Source organism: Choloepus didactylus, chromosome 2 (assembly GCF_015220235.1).
Source record: "Choloepus didactylus isolate mChoDid1 chromosome 2, mChoDid1.pri, whole genome shotgun sequence".
In the NCBI taxonomy this organism is placed as follows: domain Eukaryota; kingdom Metazoa; phylum Chordata; class Mammalia; order Pilosa; family Megalonychidae; genus Choloepus; species Choloepus didactylus.
In genome coordinates, this window is record NC_051308.1 from 120,155,492 (window position 1) to 120,180,770 (window position 25,279).

The 25,279-nt window shown below is 39.6% G+C and overlaps 1 protein-coding gene across 1 annotated transcript in view; it reads left to right on the forward strand.

Annotated features, from left to right (window-relative positions):
• The first annotated feature begins 364 nt into the window (after positions 1-364).
• WARS2 (tryptophanyl tRNA synthetase 2, mitochondrial) overlaps positions 365-25,279 on the forward strand; it is a 120,848-nt gene continuing 95,933 nt past the window's right edge. Inside the window, exon 1 of the mRNA XM_037826255.1 lies at positions 365-464. Coding sequence (XP_037682183.1) covers positions 375-464 — 90 coding nt within the window. The 5' untranslated portion in view covers positions 365-374. The remainder of the gene's footprint in view (positions 465-25,279) is intronic.

Here is a 25,279-nt window from a genome sequence, read left to right on the forward strand (position 1 = left end):
TTGCCCTCCAAAAGGACTAGGGGACCTTCATACCTAGAGAAACTTAAAATGCTGCCTCTAAAAGGCTAGGATGAAAAAGAAAACCTACTTGATTTTCCTCTCAGTCTAAAGCGCTACTCTAATCTCTCTAAAGGAGTTTTTCTCTTCGAAACGCCTGAGAACAGCTTTAGAGTACATCTTCAGGGAAAACACTCAAGTCAAGCCCCATCCCTTTTCAGCCCTCAATGCTCTGTAAAAACAGCAGCCCCTTAAGGGCTACACAGCGGCCCACCCCTAGGACAGGAGCATGCGCAGCAAGCAAAAGGAGCCGCGAGACTGGGACTGGCTCCCGAAGCAGACGTCACCTAACACAAGCCGGCTCCTCCCTTCTCAAGATGGCGCTGCACTTAATGCGGAAAGCGCGTGGGTGCTGGAGCTTCATCCGGGCAATTCATAAAGGAACCGAAGCTGCTCCCGCTCCTCAGGTAACCGAAGACGGCCCTCTCACGCCGGCCTCCCATCCCGTCAGGTCCTTTTCATTTCTCTTCCTTCCCTCCATCGGTTGCTCTCTTCCGCCTTCTCCGGGAGGAAACAGAGCCGCTTCTCTACTAGGGTCGTCTAACCTAAGACTACCCTCTTACTCGGAACGCGGCGACGTTGCAAGAATGCGTGATGACGTCACGGTCCCTTAGTGGGAGGGACGCGCGCTCGCCTGCCTGTGTGGCCGCCGACGTTCGCGGGGAGATTGCTGCTCAGCCACTGTTGCCCGGCAACGCGAGAAGCCAGTTCCTTACGAGAAATTAAGAGACTAGAGACCCTGTCATTCTACTGCTGTCCGCCCATTGCTTTACACTTCTTTCCCTGAGTGCAAGCTAAGGGGCCATTTGAGGAATTAGAGAAGACGTCTTGTTAGGAATTGGGCAGTTTAGGTTGGTGCAGCTGCTTGACGTCCTTCCTCTGGCAGCGTAGGACTTGAGGAACTGTTAGTACATGTTTCACCCAGGTCCTCTTCATTATCTAAAGTAGTTTTGTATCTAGTAGGGTCTGTGAAAGAATGACAGTGAGCTGCCAAACTGCATTGTCCTACCCTGGGCGTGGCAGCTCTGTTGTTACTTTTGCTCTTGTGCTGAAAGCATGAAATCAGTATTCGGAGTTTTATACGCATGGCAAAAAAGGAAAAAATTATTTTCCCTCATTGAGACATTTACTGAGCATCATCAAAGTGCAATGTTAGCGGTAGGCACTTTGATATACATTATCTGGGGAAACATCTTCTGAGATCTAGAAAGAAACTTGAGTATCTGTGATTATCAAGTGATTTCCTGGCGTCCTTGCATATTCGTTGTCATAACGTGAGAATTTCGTGTTGTAACTGCTGTGTTGGAAAAAGGACTAGATTGGAGATTAGGAAGCCAGAGGTCAAGAGCTTTGTCTGCCATTTACTAGTTTTGTGATGCGACAAGTCTCTTACTCTCTCAAGGCTTATTTTCTTCAGCAAAATGAGTGGGGGTGGGGGGAGGATTGGATTGACTTCAAGACTTGGAAAAAATCTATTGCTCGTGATTATGAAACCAAGGTAAAGCCGATGAAATTAATTATGAAAACCAAGATTTAAGTTCAACTTATTTTTCTAATCCGTAAATTGCTTAACTTTCTGAGCTTCAGTTTTCCTCATTGAAGTGGGCCTCACAAAATTCTTGTAAGGAAAAAGGAGATAATATACAGGAAAGGGCATTAATAATGAAACAACTTTGCAATTGTTATTTTTAAATTTCAGGCAGCAGTATTAGGTTAGAATCTATTCAAAATTAGGTAAATCCCTCAAATACTCCTCTCCCTTGAGTTTGAGGGTTTGATTCTGCAGAACCACTAAAATATTGCTGATTGATTACTGCATATTGAAACCAATGCTACTAAAATAACTAAGCCTTAGAACCAAACTTCCCCCATCCCAAACTCAAGAGTTGAGGTTTTTATAAGACTAGGCAATCAAAGAGAAAAGAAAAACAAACTAGAGCTCACTAGTGATTATACAAGGAAGTTTAAGGCATTAACTCACCATAAATGCTGAAGAAAAGATGTCTTAAACCTCTACCATTGTTTCAGTGACAGTCATGAATAAATAAAATGATTCTTGAAGTTAATCAACTATTAAATGTGGATTGTTTCAAGATGTAGAACTTCCACAACAGATTAGTGTTTCCACACCTTTAACTTAGCTTTGAATAGAACAAGAATCAAATGAGATAATGTAAGGAGTATATTTTTAAAGTGTAAATCTACATGTAATTTTCAGCCATTAGAAATGATGTTTTGATAGACTAATGCAGTCTTTTGAAAGACTAATTGAGAAAAGATACAAAATTGTGTTCATTGTATGATTACAAAATATCTGTATATAAATATTTATATAAATATATGCACAGATAAAAAGCCTGGAAGGAAACAGCCACTGTTAAACTTTTTTGTTTAGCTTTGCTCTCCCTAAATAGTGGATTAAAAAGTGATTTAAGTTTTGTTCTTTAAGTTTTCCTTAAAGAAAATGTTCACATGTTCTAAATTGAGGGAAGATATATTACTTCTGTACCCAGAAAAAACTTTTGAAAGCATAAATCTCTCTAAAATGTGGAGTCATTAATATCATTTGTGGTATTTTTGGTCTCTGAGATATTCCAATGGTGCTATTATTAAAATGGCCTTAGAAAAGGACTACTAAAAATTTATGGCCTCTATTCCTGTCTGTATCTTCTTTTCCTCTTGAAAAGCTTCCTTTGAAGTCAAGGGGATTCTGTGAACACATGCAGAAATATGTGAAGGAAGAATTGGATTCTTGAACCAGATGCATTAGACATTTTTATGACATTTCATAACCTTTGTGGAAAACAAAAATTATTTTGCACAAGTGTAGTACAATAGAAAGAAATGTCTATTTTTCATATGAATGATTGTATTAAAAACCAAGAAATAGCCAAATTTCTTCTTATTAATTTTGATTGTGCAGTTACTCACTGAGGTGAGAAGCAAAAGTGAATAAGCCATAGCACTGATTGTGAATGATAAAGTACTGTGAATCCTAGGTTATTTTACTCGTGTTTTTTGTTTTGTGTGAATCAAATCATGGGTAATAATCTTGACATTGCTGATCTTTAGCTATCTCAAAGGCAGGCCTCTCAAGAGCAGATGAAACTCAAGTTCAAAATAAAAAATAGATACCTGGCATAGCAGTGCATCAACCTGTATTCATTATGGAAGAGCTGCAATTTATTTGAAAACGGTTTATTTTGCCAGGTGTTGCCTGTCAGAAAACTGTTAAAGTCTGACAAGATGAGAGTAGTCAGAGAGTCAGAAGAATGAATATCTGACATGCTATGTTTAAATTCTGATGGTATTAGGTAAATTTAAACCTGTCATCATTGGCAAAACACAGGTTCTTAGCTCTTTAAGCACTGACTCATGATTGTATTGTGTAAAAACTAAAATTTTGATAGTTGACTTTTGCAAGATTATTTATAATCATTCAAAGTATAAATTGCCCACATTTTATTGCAGATGAACAACACTTTATTCTTAGCTGTCCTGGGTTTGGCCAGTAATAATGTACAGTTCCTGCTATTAATGACCACTAACTATTGCCATTAGATGAAGGAATGATGCCTGTGAAAAATAGGCCCAGTATTAAATTCTTGATCCTTTATTTAGTGTTCACAAGCCTTTAAAAAAAAATTCTTTTTAAAAATTTATTTTAAAATAACTTTGTATTTACAGAAAAGTTGTAAAAATAGTACAGAGAATTCCTGTGCACCTTTTACCAGGTTTCCTCTTGCATAATTACAGTACAGTTATCAAAATCAAGAAGTTACATTGGTACCACACTTTTTGCTACAGACATAATTCAGATTTCATGTGTTTTTCCTCAAATCCTTTTCTCAGTCCAGGATCAAATCCAGGATCCCACACTGGATTTAGCTGTCTCTTTACTCTCCTACAATCTATGACACTTCCTCAGTGCTCATGATCTTGGCACTTTTGCGGAGCACTGGTCTATTGTTTTACTTCTCTTCAGGATCCGTGATAATGATCCCTCTCTCATTTCTGATTTTATTTATTTACGCCATCTCTCTTTTTTGACTTTGTCAGTCTAGTTAAGGGTTTGCCAATCTTGTTGATCTTCTCAAAGAACACAACTTTTGGTTTTACTGATTCTCTCTATTGTTTTTTTTTTGTTGTTGTTCTCCAATTCATTTATTTCTGCTTTAATCTTTATTTCTTTTCTTCTAGCTGCTTTTGAATTAGTTTGCTGCTCTTTCTCTAGTTTCTTCAGTTGGTCAGTTAGGCCTCTGGTTATAGCTCTTCCTTTTTAAGGTAGTTTAGAGCTATAAATTTCCCTCTCAGCACTGCCTTCGCTGTATCCCAAAAGTTTTGATATTTTGTATTCTTATTTTTATTTGTCTCCAAGTACTTACTGATTTCTCTTGCAATTTCTTCTTTGACCCACTGATTGTCTAAGAGTGCATTGTTTAACCTACATGTTTCTGTAAGTACCAGTTCTTTGGCAGTTACTGATTTCCAACTTTATTCCATTGTGATTGGAGAATGTCAATGAGACTGGAGAACATGCTTTGAATAATTTCAATCTTTTTAAAATTATTAAGACCTGTTTTGTGCCCCAGCATGTGATCTATCCTGGAGAATGTTCCATGGGCCCTTGAGAAGAATGTATAGCCTGCTGTTTTGGGATGCAATGATGTATATATGTCTGTTAGGTCTAATTCATTTATCATATTATTTAGGTTCACTATTTCCTTATTGATTCTTTGTCTAGTTCTATTTATTGAAGAAAGTGGTGTATTGAAGTCTCCCACTATTAATGTAGAAACGTCTATTGCTCCCTTCAGTTTTACCAGTTTGCCTCATGTACTTTGAAACACCTTGATTGAGTGCATAAATATTTATGATTGTTATTTTTTCTTGGCAAATTACCCCCTTTATTAATATATAGTGTCCTTCCTTGTCTCTTATAATATCCATAACATCTTTGCAGTTAAAGTCTATTTTATCTGTTAGTATAGCTACTCCTGCTTTTTTTTTTTTTTTTTTTTTTTTTTGTTATTGCTTGCATGGAATATCTTTTTCCACCCATTCACTTTCAACCTATTCATATCTTTGGGTGTAAATTGAGTCTCTTGTAAACAGCATACAGATGGATCATATTTTTTTTATCCATTCTGCCAATCTGTGTCTTTTAATTAGGGATTTAATCATTAACATTCAGTGTTACTACTATAAAAGCTGTCCTTACTTCAACCATGTTATCTCTTGATTTATTTGTCAGATCTAGTATTTTTCTCTCTTTTTATCCTTTTACTTACCCTTACTGATAATCATCATTTCTATACTTTCCTCCAAGTCTCTCTTTCCTGTCTTTTTTTTCAGCCAACAGATCTCCCTTTAGCATTTCTTGCAGGGGAGGTCTCTTGTTAAATTCTCAGAACCTTTGTTTATCTGTGAAAAGTTTATTCTCCCTCACTTTTGAATGACAGCTTTGCTGAATAAAGAATTCTTGGCTGGCAATTTTTCTCTTTCAGAATCTTTTATATATTATACAGCTGCCTTGTCATCTCAGTGGTGCCTGTTAAGTAGTCAGTACTTAGTCTTATGTGGCTTCCCTTGTATATGGTGAATCAATTTTCTCTTGCTGCTTTCAGGATCTCTCCTTCCTTTCAGCATTTGACAGCCTGATCAGTATATCTTGGAGTAGGTCTATTTGTATTTATTCTATTTGGAGTTTGTTGGGCTTGTATGATTTGCATATTTATGTCTTTTATATAATCTTCCTGACCTTTTACCCTTCTCTTCACTTTCTGATACACCAGTGATTCTTATATTTGTGTACTTCATGTTGTCCATCATTTGCCTGAGATCTAATTAAAAATTTTCCATCTTTTTCACCATTTGTTCTATTGTGCATCTGAATTCAGTTGTCTGTCCTCTACTGCACTTATTCTTTCCTCTGCCTCCTCAAATCTGCTATTGTGTGGTCCCAGAATATTTTGAATTTGATCTACAGTAGCTTTTATTTCTGTAAGATCTGCTATTTTTCTCTTTGTTCTTTCAAATTCTTCCTTATGCTATTCTAGTGTCTTTTTGATATCCTTTATGTCTTTAGCCAACTCACTGAAGTTATTTAGGAGATTTGTTTGAACATCTTTGATTAGTTGTTCAAAATTCTATGTTCCTCTGACTTTTTAGTTTGATCATTTGGCTTGACCATATCTTCTTGGTTTGTGGTTTTTTTCCTGGTTTCTTGGCATTTGATTATCTTGATAAGGTTGTTTTGAAAGTTATTTTCCCTTGCTTGTCTAATATTTTGTTTTTGCTTGGGTTTGCATTGAAGGTCTCTGTGCTGGTTTGAACGTATTATGTCCCCCAAAACGCCATTATCTTTGATGTAATCTTGTGTGGGCAGATGTTTCAGTGTTGATTAGACTGTAATTCTTTGAGTGTTTCTGTGGAGATGCGCCCCATCCAACTGTGGGTGATGACTCTGATTGGATAATTTCCATGGAGGTGTTACCCCGCCCATTCAGGGTAGGTCTAATTAAATTACTGGAGCCATATAAATGAGCTGACAAACAGGAGGAACTCAGTGCAGCTGAGAGTGACGTTTTGAAGAGGTGCTACAGCCAAAAGGGACACTTTGAAGAACGCACTGGAACTGAGAGAGGAGCTTCAGCTTACAGAGACATTTTGGAGACGGCCTTTGAAAGCAGACTTTTGCTCCCAAGAAGATAAGAGAGGACAAACACCCCAAGAGCAACTGACAGTGACATTTTTGAGGAGCTGAAGCCTAGAGAGGAACATCCTGTGAGAAAGCCATTTTGAAACCAGAACTTGGAGCAGATGCTGGCCACATGCCTTCCCAGCTAACAGAGGTTTTCCGGATACCATTGGCCATCTCCCAGCGAAGGTACCCGATTGTTGATGCATTACCTTGGACACTTTATGGCCTTAAGACTGTAACTGTGTAACCAAATAAACCCCCTTTTATAAAAGCCAATCCATTTCTGGTGTTTTGCATTCTGGCAGCATTAGCAAACTAGAACAGATTTTGGTACCAGGTGTGGGGTGCTTTTGCTGCTGAGTTTGCAAATACCAAACACGTTGGAGTGGCTTTTAAAAGGATAAGGGGAAGATTCTGAAAGAATTATGAGGAGCTTGATAGAAAAGTCCTAAACTGCTTTGAAGAGACTGTTTGTGGAAATATGGATGCTAAAGATACTTCTGACAAGGCCTTGAACAGAAATGATGAATGTGTTGTTGCAAACTGGAAGGAAGGCGATCCTTGTTTGAAAGTGGCAGAGAATTTGGCAAAATTGAGTCCTGGTGTTGGATGGAAGGCAGAATTTGAAAGTGATGACCTGGAATATTTAGCTGATGAGATCTCCAAGCAAAATATAGAAGTAGCCTGGCTTTTAGTTGCAGCTTATAGTAAAATGTGAGAAGACAGAGATAAGCTGAGAACTGAACTCTTGGTTTCAAAGAACCAGAAACTGATGGCCTGAAAAACTCTGCACTTCTAGGGGGTGAAACCCCAGAAGCTACAGCCCAACGTGAGGATGTAACCAAGCATGGAACCCAGCCGTCATTTCAGTACATGCCAAGATTGGAAAAGGAGTTAAGCAGAAAGGATTTGTGGAAAGTCCTATTGTCTAACAGCTTTGACCACTGTGTGCTTCATGTGAAGGCAACAAAATTTTTGCAAGCCTTTACAGACAGAGCCGCTGCCAGTTGGGACTGGAGGAGACAGACAAGGAACAAACTGAAGGAAAAATTTCTTCAAATACATAGCCATGGAGGTTGAGGTCTGGAATCAAGAGGCCTTGGGCTGGGAGAGCCGAGTGGCCCACACACATGGAAAGGGTGAGTTTGCCCCAGAGGTTGAGGGTGGGCCTTCCGCCTCAATGCTCTGGAAGAGTTTTGCCACCCCAGGCCCCAAAGAGGGTGGAGCACATTCCCAGGGAATTGGGGAGAGCCTGGCTGCCACCCTACTGTTCTGAAGGGGTTGAGCATGTGCCCCAGAGATAGTAGGGAATCCAGGTGCTGCCCCAATGTTTGAGGAGGGTGGGGCTGAGAAGATAGTCTCCCCAATGTGTGGATATGTTGGAGCACTCACCCCAGCGTTTAGAGAGAAAAGGGCTGCCGTGAAGGCCCTTAGGAAGGGTTAAACTCCCGCTCTCTCAAGACCCAAAGATGCAATGTCATTCTGTAAATGACTCTCAACTTTGAAATCTAGTGGAGTTTGTCCTGCAGGTTTTAGGAACTGTTTTGGTCCTGTGAACCCTGTTTTCCTTTCAGTTTCTCCTTATGTCATTGGGAATGTTTATCCTCTGAATGTCCCTCCTTTGTATATTGGAAGCACATAACTTGTTTTAAGTTTACAGGTCCACAGTCAGAGGGGAATTTTGCTTTTGACCGACCACACCTGTAATTGATTAAATGGAATCTTGTACTTAACTATTGTTACTGAAATGGTTTAAGTTTTGTGATATTGTGATGGGATGAATGTATTTTGTATATGGAAAGATCATGTCATCTTGGGGTCTAGGGGGTGGAATGTGCTGGTTTGAACATATTATGTCCCCCAGAACACCATTATCTTTGATGTAATCTTGTGTGGGCAGATGTTTCAGTGTTGATTAGATTGTAATTCTTTGACTGTTTCTGTGGAGATGCGCCCCACCCAACTGTGGGTGATGACTCTGATTGGATAATTTCCATGGAGGTGTTACCCAGCCTATTTAGGGTAGGTCTAATTAAACTACTGGAGCCATATAAATAGCTGACAAACAGGAGGAACTCAGTGCAGTTGAGAGTGATGTTTTGAAGAGGCACTACAGCCAAGAGGGACACTTTGAAGAACGCACTGGAACTGAGAGAGGAGCTTCAGCTTACAGAGACATTTTGCAGATGGACTTTGAAAGCAGACTTTAGCTCTGGAGGAGCCAAGAGAAGACAAATGCCCCAAGAGCAACTGACAGTGACATTTTTGAGCAGCTGAAGCCTAGGGAGGAACATCCTGGGAGAAAGCCATTTTGAAACCAGAACTTGGAGCAGATGCCGGCCACATGCCTTCCCAGGTAACAGAGGTTTTCTGGATGCCATTGGCCATCTTCCAGTGAAGGTACCCGATTGTTGATGCGTTACCTTGGACGCTTTATGGCCTTAAGACTGTAACTGTGTAACCAAATAAACCCCCTTTTATAAAAGCCAATCCATTTCTGGTGTTTTGCATTCTGGCAGCATTAGCAAACTAGAATAGTCTCCTTTGGCACTTAGTTTGTCAGTAATTCCCAGCCAAACCAAAGCCAGGACCTAACTCAGGGGGTACACCCCTTTTCAGAAGCCTGTTGGAGACTGAGCAGAGAAGCAGCTTGCCGGTCTGCACTTTCCCAGTCTTTCCAGTAGATGGTGCTCTTGAGCCACCTGTTACACACACACACACACACACACACACACACACACCCTTGGTGGGGAGAGAGGGGCTTCTGGTGTTGCAGTGCAGCTGCCTTGCCGGTCTGCACTTTCCCAGTCTTTCCAGTAGATGGTGCTCTTGAGCCACCTGTTTTACACACACACACACACACACACACACACACACACACACACCCTTGGTGGGGAGAGAGGGGCTTCTGGTGTTGCAGTGCAGCTGCCTTGCAGGTCTGCACTTTCCCAGTCTTTCCAGTAGATGGTGCTCTTGAGCCACCTGTTACACACACACACACACACACACACACACACACCCTTGGTGGGGAGAGAGGGGCTTCTGGTGTTGCAGTGCAGCTGCCTTGCCCCAACCCTCTGCTTGTGTATGCAGTGAGCACGCTGAGCCCCTGTGTAGATAGGATGGAGGCAGTGGGACCCAGAGGGTCTCTCTCACCAATCAATTTTCAGATCGGTTCTCCTCTGTGTCCCCCTCTTCTCCCAAGGACGGGCTTCCCAGACTCCCCAAGTCTGGGGATGCACAGTGGCCTGCCTCAGGAATGGGGGTAGGCACTGGGTACTGCAGTAGGGTCTTTGTATGTGGAGAAAATGAGTCTACTGGTTCCCGGGTTCCTGCTTGGGAATGCTGGGCTGTGGGACTGAGAGGAATGCTCTCCCACCTCTCCAGAGCAGGGGTGTACTGCTTTCGGCTGCCTGATCCAGCCATTGCACTGCAGTGTATCTAAGGAGCAGTTGTGATTGAGTACACTCACCTCAATTTCTCAGTCATAGTTTCTCTACTTTTCCATCCAGGTCTTCCTTATATAATGCAGAGGTCTTTCTCTGGTCACCCGGACTCCAGAACTGCTGCTTTGGTCATTCATTTTCTGCCTGTTCTCTAGTTGTTTTATGGTGAAGGATTGAGTTCTGTCTATCCTCTTCTGCCATCTTCCTGGAAGTCCTATACAAATTGAGCGTCTCTCAATTTGTGTTTGTCTTATGTTTTCTCATGTTTAAACTGGGGTTATGGATTTTTGGCAAGAATATCCCAGAAGAGAGGTTTTCCATGACAAAACTTTAAGGCAGGTGTTAACATATTACTTTAAAGATGATGAAATAGGCTTTGGTTAAGTACGTTGCCTAATATCCACCACTTACTAGTAGAATTAGAATAAAATTTACTATTGGTATTTTATTCCATATTTTGTGATTAGCATTTGTTTTTATAGGTTTCTGTGATCTTAATGACCTTAAATTCGGATGGAGTTCCCATTTACATTTCCCTTAGTGTTTCTTGGCTATTGGTTGTACATCTGTGCCAGTTTGGATGTATTATGTCCCCCAAAATGCCATTATCTTTGATGCAGTCTGTTGGGGAAGATGTATTAGTGTTGATTAGGTTGGAACCTACTGGTTCAGTGTTTCCATGGAGATGTGACTCAATCAACCATTGGCGAGAACTTTCTTTGGATTATTTCTGTGGAGATGTTGCCCCTCCCATTCATGGTGGGTCTTTATTGGATCACTGGAGTACTTTAAAAAGATCCACACAGGCCCAGACACAGAGCAACTGAGAATGACATTTTGAAGGGGAGCTGCAGCTAAGAGAGGACAAAACACCCCAAGAGCAACATTTTGGAGAACGCCATTTTGAAACACACCCTGGGAGCAAGTGGACGTCAGCCACGTGCCTTCCAAACTAACAGAAGTTTTCCAGATGCCTATGGCCATCCTTCAGTGAAGATACCCGATTGTTGATGCGTTACCTTGGACACGTAATGGCCTTAAGACTTAAACTTTGTAACCAAATAAACCCCTTTTATAAAAGCCAATCCATTTCAGGTGTTTTGCAAAAGGCAGCATTAGCAAACCAGAACAGCATCCAACATGCAACAGGAGCTAATCAACATGGAAAGTAATCAGGAACTACTATAGCCACCTGGGAATTTTGCTAGTTGAAAACTGCCAGTTTTATCAGGCTACTTCACCCCTCTGTCCTTTTCTTAAATGGTAAATAAGGGCATTGGTGCATCAACTCTAAAGCCCCTTTTAAGCGCAATCTTTAAGTCCATTTCTTTAAAATCCTCTTTAGGTTGGTAGCTTTTATGGACTGACCTAGCTTATTGGAAACTGTCTTTACAAATATCTTTGACCAGATAATGAAAACTACCAAAGATAACTGCTGAAACTATAATGGTAGAACAGTGGATACATACTGAGGACACTAGCCTGACAACTGTCATGGCAGCCACAGCCAGAAAATGCTGAAGGCAGTAATGCTGCTGACTTCCAGATCTTTTCTTAATATATATGTTAGGGTATATTTGACTGCATGGCTGTCTACAGGGACTTAAACAAATACATACATATATATATATATATATATTTTTTTTTTTTTAAATTGCTTCCTGTGTCTTTCAGGAAGGGAACTAGTGTTTACCAAGTATATGACATTTACTAAGGCTTCTTGCTATATGCTAACATACATTATCTTATTTGCTTCTCTTAACAGCCGTGTATATATTGTTATACCCAATATATATAAAGAAACTAAGGTTCAGAGAGATTAATAACTTTCCCAAGTCACAGGGCTAGTAAATGTCAGTGCCAGGATTCAAACCCAGTCTTGCCTGACTTCTGACTCCAAAGCCCTTGCTTTTTCCACTAGACCTGTCGTAGTCTCTTATAATAAAATCCTACATGAATTCCTCTTAGAGAAAAACAGATAAAAACAGAGCTCCTCTAATTTGAGAAACAGAGGAGTATCTACAGCCTTGCTTGCTTGGCTTCCTTCTTCCCTCTTCCCTCTGTCCCCCTCCCCTACACACAAACCTAGGGGCCCCTGAGATGGTGTGCACAATCTTGGATTTCTTTAGGTGTAGTTTTAAAAACACTACAGCTTCCTTAAATGTCCAAGTGAGTTTATTGACTCAGGACTACATATGATGGATGGATTATTTTAAGACATTGCCGTGTGAGTAGTTTGGGATTACTTTGAAATGTGTGTATTTTATAATTAAAATGCAATATTTGTTGTATTTTATCTTAAGCTACACTAGTACATGAATTAATAAACAATTTTCTTTCTTTTTTTTTTTTTTTTTTAAACACAATTTACTTCTGTATAATGTGCTGATCTTTGTGGACAAAGCTGGTGTTATGGATTCACTCTTAGTCAATATTATAACTGACATGACCCCAGCCCCTGCACAAAGAACACTTACTCCAGTTCTGCTCTTGAGTCTGTTCTACTACCATCAGTCAGGCGTTCAGAGTTTCACAAGTCTTTGCCCTTTTCCCGCTGAGTTCTCTTGATCCTCTAATCATTCGCCAAAATTCACAGGCAGTTTTTTTTGTCCTCCTTCCTTGCTCCTCTTGAGCTGCCTCTTCATTTACGATTTACCTACTTCTGGTTGGCTAATGAATGGCCTTTGTGACTGCCCGTCAGTCTCCTAAAAAGCAGAATCAAGGCACCCTGATTTCTAATCAATGGAGAGTCTCACAACTTCCACTTCTCTATCCCTTGTGCTTTATACCAGGACATCCACCAGCCTGCAAGGAGATCAGTTCCTCTTTCACACTCCTGTCCTCCTGTCCTGGTGTTCTCACTGTGACTCATGACCATGTCTGGAAACTTCTGCGAAGGGAGCCCTGAATGACCTTGGTTACCATACTTGTTCCAGTTTCTAGGGATGACAGTTGTAGATTTTTCTTCAAGAGTTTTGAAAGCATAAAACAAAACAACAAATGTCACATTTTTCAACATTTTCAAGTTGATTTTTTATTTTCATTAATAACAATATCCTATTCTAATACAGCACTTTGTAATTTCCAAAATGCTCCTTGTGTTCTCATTTAATCTTGAGTATGACCTACAAAAATTTTTATTATTTAGCCATCTAAAATTTTTACTCACTGATTAAATCTTTATCATGACTTCCCATTTTTGCCAGTTCTGTGGTGATAATAAATCTAAATGAGTAAATATCAGTATTCTTTAAAGTTTTAGTTAAGTGAGTATTATTTTCTTATTTGTACTAAAATTGGTTTGATGCTTAATACAGTTTTGGGCCCTGGTCTGGTAGGACTGTGATAATTTCAGTTATTATTAAACATGATGATAATGGGGGATGGTGATGATAGCAGGCATTTATTGGATGCTTAGCATATGCTAAGCATGGCTTTAAGCACTCAACATGCATCAGCACATTTAATCCTCACAACCTAATGAAATGGCCCCATTTTTATAGATGAGGATGCTGAGAGGTTAAATAACTCATCCAGTTCATGTGGCTAGCAAGTGTCAGAGTCACGACATAAACCTGGGTACCCTGATTCCAAATCCTGTGCACTAACTACAAAAAAAAAAAAAAAAAAAAAAAAAGACGGTAAATTTTAAAACAAATTACCCCTGTTAATTTGCTGATAACTGCCTTACAACTCTTAAATCTGTTCCATGGAAGCCACTTATATATCTTGTCATGGTGACATGCAGAGCAGAAATGATAAATCACCCTTTGTTGTTGATGTTCTAACAGTTTTGCTTGGCTTGACAAATGATGAGAATGGTGCAAAGCTGTCTTGTAAATTTATCTCCATGTCTCTATTTGACTACTGCCACTAGGATTATAGGATTACCCTGTGTAAAATAAGGGCTTTTAACACACGAGTCCCAAGGTGCATGTAGAAAGTTCTGTTTATGCACAGTCTGTACCTAAAAGGTCAACTTGCGTAGAGCCCTGCAGGCAGAGGGGAGGTGGTGAATGCCTGAGGTGATGGATGACTAGGGGACCACTATCTGGAGTCTGGTTGGGATTTATGGCTAGGGTACTTTCTTCAAGAAGTAGCAGATGGTGATCAATGCACGACTATGAGCAACTGGTACACTTTGAAGGATTGTATGTTATGTGAATATATCTCAATAAAATTGCATTAAAAAAACAGAAGTAGAGATGCAATCTGAGATGTAAAAGATGAAAGTAGTTAATGTGGGCCGTTTCTGTGAGGGATACATAAGAATCTTATTCTAAAGGATTCTCATTCTAAGGACTTCTTAAAATGCTCTATAATTCACTAATAGAACATGAAAGTGCATTTTTACCAATTAGTACATTATGTTGCTGATGAGGCTTTAAAATTGGCAATATTGAATATAACTTATTTTATGCATCCAACCAAAGGCCCCTCATGCACTTTTTCTTATACTCCCAATGAGCAAAAGCTTTGCATAGACCATTCTACTTTATAATCATTCAGCCCCACTCCTTACTAACCATGCAACTTTGGGCTCCTCTGGGAAGCAGGAGAATGTAATGGTGAGGGGAAATGGAGCTGTTTACCCAAATCCCTATTTTGGATTCCTGTCCTCTCATGTGGAGAGTGGTCTAAGCAGCCAGATCATAAATTTGCTGGAAGAAAGAAGAGGTCTCTTGGGCTGGGGCTAAGTGTGCAGTGCAAAGGTAGAGTCCTGAGGGAGATGTTAAGGACCAGACTATGTGGAGCCCCTGCCAGTCCTGGGGAAAGAGCCAGGTTAACCCTGTGGATACTAGTTATCTGACCATCTTGGTTGTAAAGAAAAATCCCTCTCTGCAGGCCAACTTTGGCTTCTCCAATAGCTGGCAACTTTCCAGTCACCCCCATGCTGCCAAGCTATCAAATGTCCAGACTCAGTCACCTAGGGAAGTAAGTTTGTAGAGGATAAACATTCACACAAACATTATACTTGTCCTGTTAGAGTTGACTAGCTCTTTGCTAAGAGGAAGTGTGGTAAAGCAGAAGGCCCATGACTATTTGGATAGTCAGGCCTGGCTCCACCACGTACTGTATGATGCCAGCAAGTTGCTCAACCTCACTAAATCTCAGTTTTCTCATCAGTAAAGTGATACTAATTCTCACATTGTAGGAATTTTATATGGATTCAAGATCCTGCCAAATATATAAAATCCCTTGGTCAGTCTACAGCACCTAGTGGGTCCTCTGTGCTTGTTGATGATTAGTTTTTTTAATAATGTATAATTCTACTCAGCAAACCTTTTCACCTCTTCTTCAGTCTTAACAGCACTTCACAATACCACAACATCCTTTCAACAACAACAAAAAAATTATTCTGGCTAGATTAATCTCCCAAAAGCAGAATGCTGATTATGTTCTTAAATTGTTCAGAAAGAAGTCCAGACTTCTTAAAGTCCAACATTCAAGACCTTCCACAATCTGGCTCCAAAAGTGCCTATCTAGGCCATTGCTATCTTACTTGGATCTTTTGCCCTAAAGTCCATAAAATTTCTAAGTTTGCATAGAGCTGCACCTTTTACCCCTTTGTTAATGACATTATGTCTTTTCTTGGAAAGGCCTTTCTTCCCACCCTTATCTGTCTGAATTCTGCCATTCTTTAAAAACAATGAAACAACAGCAAAACTCATACATCGTATGGTAGCTTCCAGCTTTGTACCCCAGAAAAGCATGTTCTTAAACTTAATCCATTCCTGTGGGTGCAAACCCATTGTAAATAGGAACTTTTGATGAAGTTACTTGAGTTAAGGTGTGGCTGGATGGCTCTTGGTCCTATTACTTGTGTCCTTTATAAGCAGAATGAAATTCAGGCCCTGGGAGAAAAGCCACATGGAACCAAGAAGCCAGGAGAGGCCACCACTGTCCACTGCCATGTGACAGAAAGGACATGGACCAAGGATCACTGGCAGCCAGCCCCAGAAGCCACAGTCTTCTGAAAGAAAGCATTACCTTTATAATGCCATGATTTTGGACTTCTCCTAGCCTCAAAACCTTGAGCATGTAGTATTTGCTTTAGCAGCCAGGAAATTAAAACACATAGTTTGCAGGAAACTTTGTTCTGAAGCTGGAAATGATCACTCCTATTTTGAAATTCTATGGGACTTTGCACCTTTCTTTAATTTCTTTTTAAGAAATTAACACATCCTTACTTACATTCTGACTTTGTTTATAGGCATTTGCTTTAAGGACAGGTAGAATAGCATGCTCTTTCTTACTTAGTTAAGAATTATTTTCTTCCTTAATTACTTTTGGTGAACAATGTAGTATATATACCTTGTTCCATAGGTACGGCCATAGGTTATCACCTCACTTAGCAGGCAGGCCTCACCAGGCAGTTTCTGGAGGATGGTACCAGCCGTGAATGGCAAGGACAGGCAGGTTTCTTAATGTTGGGCCTTGGCTATGATAACTATATTTATGAGAAAATAAGTTAATTATTAATTCTTTGGCATACTAATTCTTGCTGCAGAAGGAGCCCATAACTATTTATTGAATGAGTGAATTCAGTGAAAAATAAAATCAATGAGATGACACATGAGCGAGTGCCTAGCTTTGACATCTAACAGATTGTTGAATTCAAACAATTCATTTTTCTGTTTATTTTTATGTATTTAATTACGGAACATTTCAATGTTTGCTGCAGTTAATAAGTGATCTGCAAAATGCTCTAAGTCTTCAGATGTTTATAAGTCATTAGAATCAAAATGATTTTATTTTGATTTCCAAGTAGGCTATGAATTTCCAGCTTGTTACTGTAACTGACTTATTGCCATTCTAGCCCTAATTTTAGATTTCACAGGTATAAGCTAATTCTATCAGAGTGTGTTACCTCAGTATATCATACTAGAGTTTGTTACCTCTGTATATTATACTGGAGTTTGTTACCTCCAGAAAAATATTGAGGCATACTGAGGATTTAAGTGAGGAGATTTTATTTTAAGCATGGTTTTCCCTCAAGAGACTGTTGGGCTCATCAACATGGTGACATAAGACATCCCCTGCAAAAAACCTCCCCAAAGATTCAGAAAATAAAAGGACAAATCTGACTTGCTTAAAATTCTGAAGGATGGTGGAGACTGGAGAAGGATTCCACAAACTGAATTGAAGAAAAAGGAAAATATCAAGTAGGAAACTTCTGTCCAAGACCTCCTAGTCTCCCTCACTTGGTCCTGCACAGCCTGGGGAGTTGCTCAGAGGCAGTGGCCCAAGTTCCTCCTGTCTCCCACCAGGAACAGTAGTGATAGAACCCCATACATACCCAGGCACAGGGACACAAGTCCAAAGAGACCCAGAGCAGAACACAAGCAGCTGAGGTGTACTGCATATGAAAGGGCCCCCAGAGGGAGGGAATAAAAAGAGACCACAGTAAAACGGTCTGGAAAGTGTTGCACTCACTTGATCCAATTTCTGTTGACTAGATCACCTAAATACAAAATCGACTTTCCTGGAATGACTCACTTTTCTGGATTTACCCATATGTCCCCTGGGGTGGGATACCCTAATGGTGAAGAAACCAAACTCAGAAAAACCTCAAAGAGACAAAAAAAAAAAGAGTGGGGTGGGGTGGAAGTTTAAACTGAAATACTGTAAGACAGGAGGGTCCAGAACTGAAAGGCATAAGGAAGATGGGGTACTAAATGATGATGAGAATTTAAACAAATCCTAGGAGATGGTGATTAAATTCTGCATGAAAACAAACAGAACAGATCAAGATTCCTGGATAAGGAACAGAGGAAAGGAAATTTTCACCTGGAGGTGAAACAATTGCACAAAAAGTATAGTCTTAAAAATTATACCACATATCCAGGGCAAGAATCAGATGAAGAAAAACAGAGAAAATTTGATCAGTTAATTACAGGCTATTCTAAATGTCCAGAATAAGTTGGAACAAGCTTCAAGGAAGAGCTTTAACACAAACCAACCAACAATAAAACCTTAGACAAGAGGGAAAAACTGACCTCCAGAGTTAACTCATCAAGAGAAACAGATACCTAGACATCAGCCAAAAATTACAATCCATACTGAGAAACTGGAAGGTATGGCTCTGTCAATAGAACAAATAAAAATTCAGAGGAGACACAAAATTTGACTAAACAAAGAAGTTCAAACAAATCTCCTAAATCAATTCGAGATAAAGGAAAATATGCATAAGGAGATAAAGGAATTTTAAGAAGGCAACGTGAGCATAAAGAAGAATTTGAAAGTATAAAAATAAACATAACAAATTATGGAGATGAAAGATATAGTAGTAGTGATAAAAAATATACTAGAGGCATACAACAACAGAAAAAAAGAATCAGCGAACTAGAAGATAGGACAGTCAACATCATACAGTCAGAAGAAACAAATAGAGAAAAGAATAGATAACACTAAGCAGTGCCTCAGGGATTTGAGTGAAAGCAAGAAGTGCACAAACATACACAACATGGGTGTCCCAGGAAGAGAAGAGAAGGGAAAAGGGACAGAAAGAATATTTGAGGAAATATGGCCAAAAATTTCCCAACTCTTATGAAAGACATAAATATGCATGTGCAGGAAGTGCAATGTACTCCAAACAGAATAAATTTGAATAGACCTACTCTAGGACACCTACTAATCAGAATGTCAAATACCAAAGATGAAGGGAGGATTCTAAAAGCAGCAAGAGAAAAGTGATTCATCAATACAAGGTATTCTCAATAAGACTAAGTGCTAATTTCTCTTCAGAAACCATGGAGATGAGAAGGCAGTAGTCATATGATATATTTAAGGTACTGAAGGAGAAAAACTGCCAAACCCAAATTCTTTATCCAGCAAAACTGTTCTTCAAAAATGAGGGAAAATTTAAAATATTTGCAGTTAAATAGAAACTGAGAGAATTCATCAACAAGAGACCTACCCTACAAAAATTACTAAAAGGAGTTCTGCAGGTTGAAAGGAAAAGACAGGAAAGAGTGGTTGGGGCAGTGTGAAGGTAATCAGTTAAGGGTAACGAGAAGGGTACATGGAAAACCCATCAGTATTGCATCCTCAATATACAACTCTACTCTTTAATTCCTGTAAGAGTCAGAATACCATTGAACAAGAAAAAGGCATATTTCCTGAAATGAACATGCAAAATATAAGGTGGTAAAGTGGAACAAAAACAAAGTAAAGAGGGAAACAAAGGGATATGGGAGCAGAGAACATGTATGCTATTGAAGCTATGTTGGTATCTGTTCTGGTTTGCTAAAGCTGCTGTTATGCGAAATGCTAGAAATTGATTGGCTTTTATAAAGGGGATTTATTAGGTTACAAATGTACAGTTCTAAGGCCATAAAAGTATCCAAACTAAGGCATCAACAAGAGGATACCTTCACTAGAGGAAAGGCTGATAGTGTCTGGAACATCTATGTTAGCTGGGAAGTAATGTGGCTAGCATCTGTTGGTCCTTTGCTCACTGGTTGCGTTGCTTTCAGCTTCTAATTCCAGTGGATTTCTCCTTGTCTGAGGGTTCTCACTTAGCTTCTCCAGGGCAGACTGTGGGCTTCAACTCTTAGCTTAGCATCACCAGATGTCTGGTTTCAACAGCTGTCTCCTAAATGTCTCTGGGCATTTTTCTCTATAAGCATCTCTCTGAGCTTTCTTAGGGACTCTGGTAAACTAATTAAGACCCACCTTGAATGGACGGGGACACACCTCCATGGAAATAATCTAATCAAAAGGTCTCACCCACATTGGGTGGGTCACATTTCCAGGCAAACAACCTAATCAAAAGATCCCACCCATAAGTCCACCTAAAAGATTGGATTAAAAGAACATGGCTTGGAGAGAACCTAAGGTGGCGGCTAGGTGAGACAGGGCAAAAAAACACCTCCATGAAAAATACTAGATAAAAACCAGAAGGTGACCCAGAACACCAGTTTCAGCGATGCTCCAGCTAGGCAAGGTCTGCTAAAACCACAGGGACCATGCACTTGGTGAAACCAGGAGTCTGCTTTCTGAAATGAGTGAGTAAGCTGGCTGAAAGTCCCGTGGCCATGCTGCGCTGTGGGGAAACTGGGGGTTGGCATTTGGAGATGGACTAGTTCTTTTTAAAAAAAAACAAAACAAAAAACCCAGGAGCGGCTGCAGTTATGACAGTGAGAACCATGCAGTGAAGCATGGCAGGAGCGGGCTGTGCCAACCTCTTGGTGTCTGGCATGGAGGATAGACTGCTGCTGATTCCCTCAGGGCCAGGGGGGCAGAGGGGAGAGCCAAAAAGAGAAAGCAACTGCACTGCTTATAGCTGGCTCCCCAGCGGGCTGGAGACATGCCTGCCCAGGGCCGTACGCACAGCCCAGAGCTGCGCCAGGACACCCAGTGTGACGGGGAGTGTATCCCATGGCACCGTGCACATGTCACAATATCGGCCATGGACAGTGGCTTTGGGTGCACCCACAGCTAGTTGTCCCAGAGCTGGGAAGGTAGAGCTGTGCGAAAAGGGGGGGAGGTTGAGATGCCCCATTCAGCCATCTTTGCATCAGGTTGGGAGCGCCCCTGCGTGGCCCGGTGGCCCGGGGCTTCCCTTGAGGGATGGCGTGCACTTGTGACATAGCACAGCCTTCCCTCAGCAGAGGTTCTGGAAGATCACAGCTGAGAATGGGGCCCACTTGGAAAACCCAGGGATGCTACGACAATGCCAGGGACTTGTGGGTCAGTGGCAGAGAGAATCTGGGGCAAAACTGAAATGAAGGCTTAGACTCTTGCAACAGCCTTGAATCTCCAGGAACACCTGGGAGGTTTGATTATTAAAGCTGCCCTGCCTCCTTAACCACCCAGACACACATCCCACATTCAGGGTAGTCAGCACCAACACACACCCAAACTGAGTTTACCAATTGAACCACACAAGAATCATTTCCCTACACACCACAAAGGCAAAGTTGAGGAGAACTGACTTGAGGGGAATAGGTGACTCGCAGACGCCATCTGCTGGTTAGTTAGAGAAAGTGTACGCCACCAAGTTGTAGACATGAAAAATTAAATTGGTATTTTTTACAACTTGAAAGAACCCTATCAAGCAAAGCAAATGCCAAGAGGCCAAAAACAACAGAAAATCTTAAAGCATATGATAAAACCAGACGATATGGAGAACCCAATCCCAAACACCCAAAGCAAAATATCAGAAGAGACACAGTATCTGGCGCAATTAATCAAAGACTACAATCAAAGAATGAGAGCATGGCACAGGATATAAAGGACATGAAGAAGAACATGGCACAGGCTATAAAGGACATAAAGAAGACCCTAGAAGAGCATAAAGAAGAAATTGCAAGAGTAAATAAAAAAATAGAAGATCTTATGGAAATAAAAGAAACTGTTGGCCAAATTAAAAAGACTCTGGATACTCATAATACAAGATTAGAGGAAGTTGAACAATGACTCAGTGTCCTAGAGGACCACAGAACAGAAAATGAAAGAACGAAAGAAAGAATGGAGAAAAAAATTGAAAAAAATCGAAATGGATCTCAGGGATATGACAGATAAAATAAAACATCCAAATTTAAGACTCATTGGTATCCCAGAAGGGAAAGAGAAGGGTAAAGGTCTGGAAAGAGTATTCAAAGAAATTGTTGAGGAAAACTTTCCAAACCTTCTACACAATATAAATACACAAAGCATAAATGCCCAGCGAACTCCAAATAGAATAACTCCAAATAAAACACTCCAAGACATATTCTGACCAGACTGTCAAATACTGAAGAGAAGGAACAAGTTCTCAAAGCAGCAAGAGAAAAGCAATTCCCCACAAACAAAGGAAACAACATAAGACTAAGTTGTGACTACTCAGCAGCCACCATGGAGGCAAGAAGGCAGTGGCATGACATATTTAAAATTCTGAGAGAGAAAAATTTCCAACCAACAATACTTTATCCAGCAAAACTCTCCTTCAAATTTGAGGGAGAGCTTAAATTTTTCACAGACAAACAAATGCTGAGAGATTTTGCCAATAAAAGGTCTGCCCTACATCAGATACTAAAGGGAGCCCTACCAGCAGAGAAACAAAGAAAGGAGAGAGTGACATAGAGAATTTTAACAGACATATATAGAACCTTACATCCCAAATCACCAGGACACACATTTTTCTCTAGTGATCACGGATCTTTCTCCAGAATAGACCATATGCTGGGACATAAAACAAGCCTCAATAAATTAAAAAAAAAAAAAAACAATTGAATATATTCAAAGCACATTCTCTGACCACAATGGAATACAAATAGAAGTCAATAATTTTTGATTTGTAACTCCACTATTTACTTCCTACATGATATAAAATACACAAACTCTAATGACAAATCATTGGTTTTGGACTCAATGTAAAATATGTAATTTTTGACAAGCACTATATAAAGGTGGGGGAATGGAGGAGTATAGGAATATAGTTTACATGTCCTATTGAAGTTAAGTTGGTATCAAAGAAAAACAAGATTGTTATGGATTTAAGAGGTTAAATTTAAGCCCCACAGTAAACACAAAGAAATTATCAGAGAATATGACCATAGAGATGAAAAGTAGAGAATGGGTTATGAGAAGTGGGGGAAGGGGCAATGGGGAGTTAAGAAATGAGTGTAGGGTTGTTGTTAGAGGTGAAGGGAAATTTCAAGTAATGTATGGAGGGAAGGTGATAGCATTACAACATTCTAAATGTGATTAATCCCACTAATGGAATGCTAGGGACGGGTGGAATGGGAAGATTTAGGCTGTATATATGTTTCCACAATTGAAAAAATAAAAAAAAAAGACAGTCTAAGTAGATGACAATTGAATGCCAAGGATGATCCTGGGTGGAATCTGAGGATGGAGGACAGGAGGCTCAAAGGGACACAGTTGAGACGTAAGAAAAAAAAAAAAAGGGAAATATAGAATGTAAGCTTTGTGTCAATGTTGAATTTCTTGAACTTCTTAGCTGCACTTAATGGGATTGCATAAAAGAATGTTCTTGTTCATGGGAATTGTATATGTGAATTATAGTTTATGTTCAAGGATGTGTGCAGCTTGCTCTCATATGTTCAGAAGACAGAGCAATAGATGATGGATGATAGATAGGGAGGGAGGAAAAGAGGGAGGGAAAAAGAAATGGCAGTGTGACAGCATGTTAAAGTTGGTGGATCAGGGTATCAGGGGAGTGGGGTCAGGGTATGCTGGAGTTCTGTGTATGAGGTTTATATTATTTTTGCAACTGTTCCTGTAACTTTGAATTTATTTCAAAATAAAATTTAAAAAACAAAACAAAACAAAAAAAAGAACATGGCTTTTGTGGGGAACATATTAGATTCAAACCAGCACAGTATCTTTTCAATTTAGTAGGTTATAGATGTAAGTTGTGTAATATGAACCCCAGAGTAATTGCATAGAGAATATTTAAAAATATATACTGAAACAGAAATGAGAATGGGATCAATTAGATACATCACAAAAGATCAACTGTAGAGAAAAGGAGGTTGCAATAAAGAAAAAAAGAGACAAAATATGTATGACATAAAAAAAAGCACAAAATGGCTAAAATAAGTACTGCCTTTAAAGTAATAACACTGAATGTTAATGGATTAAACTCCTGAATCAAAAGGCACAGAGTAGCAGAATGGACTAGAAACCAAATAGTAACCAAAAAATAGTAACCAAAAATGAGCTGGGTAGCTATCCTAGTATCAAACAAAATAGAGTTTAAGTCAAAATCTGTTATAAAAGTCAAAGAAGCCCACCATATATTAATAAATGGGGCAATCCACCTAAAGAAATAACAATCATAAATATTTATGCATTTAACCACGATGCCCCAAAGTACACAAGGCAAATACTAGCGAAACTGAAGGGAGAGATAGGCAACTCTACAATAATAGTTGGAGACTTCAATACAGCACTGTTGTCAATAGATTGAACATCTAGACCGAAGGTCAGTAAGGAAAAAGAGAACTTGATAATATGATAAATGAGCTAAACCTAGCAGACATATACAGAACATTGCACCCTAAAACAGCAGGATATGCATTCTCAATTGCACATCGATCATTCTCTAGGATAGACCACATGTTGGGTCAGAAAACAAGTCTACATAAATTTTAAAATACTGAAATTATCAAAGGCATCTCCTCTGACCATAATGGAATGAAACTCAAAATCAGTAACAGGCAGAGAACTGGAAAATCCAGAAATATGAAGAAGTTAAATAATACACTGAGAAACAATCAGTGGTTCAAAGAAGAAATTGCAAAGGAAATCAGTAAATATCTTGAGATGAATAAAAAACAAGAACACAGCATTTCCAAACTTATGGAATGCATCAAAGGCAGTGATGAGAGGGATATTTATAGCCCTGAATACTTACATTAAAAGGGAAGAAAGAGCTAAAATCAAATACCTGACTGTACACCTGGAGGCGCTGGAAAAGGAAGAGCAAACTAATCCCAAGAAAGCAGAAGGAAAGAAATAACAAAGATTAAAGTAGAAATAAATGAAATTGATAATAAAAAATAGAGAGAATTAACAAAACCAAAAAGTTGGTTCTTTGAAAGCTCATTCAAATTGACAAACCTGTAGCTAGACTCACAAAGAAAACAGAGAGAAGACACAAATAAATAAAATCAGAAATGAGAGTTGTTCATTACTACTGACTCCAGAGAAATAAAACATATCATAAGAAGATACTATGAACTGTGTGCCAACGAATTAGAAAACCTAGATGAAATGGACAAAATCAAAACCACAATGAGACATCATTTCACACCCATTAGAATGGCTCCTATTGAAAAACCAGAAAACTGCAAGTGTTGGAGTGGATGTGAGTAAATAGGAGCACCCATTCATTGCTGGTGGGAATGTAAAAGGTGCAGCTGCTGTGGAAGACAGTTTGGCAGTTCCTCAAGAAGCTAAGTATAGAAGTACCTGATGAGCCAGTACCAGTAGCAATCCCACTGCTAGGTTTATACCCAGAAGAATTGAAAGCAGGGACTTGAACAGATATTTGCACACCGATGTTCATAACAGCATTATTCACAATTGCCAAAAGATGGGAGCAACCCAAGTGTCCATC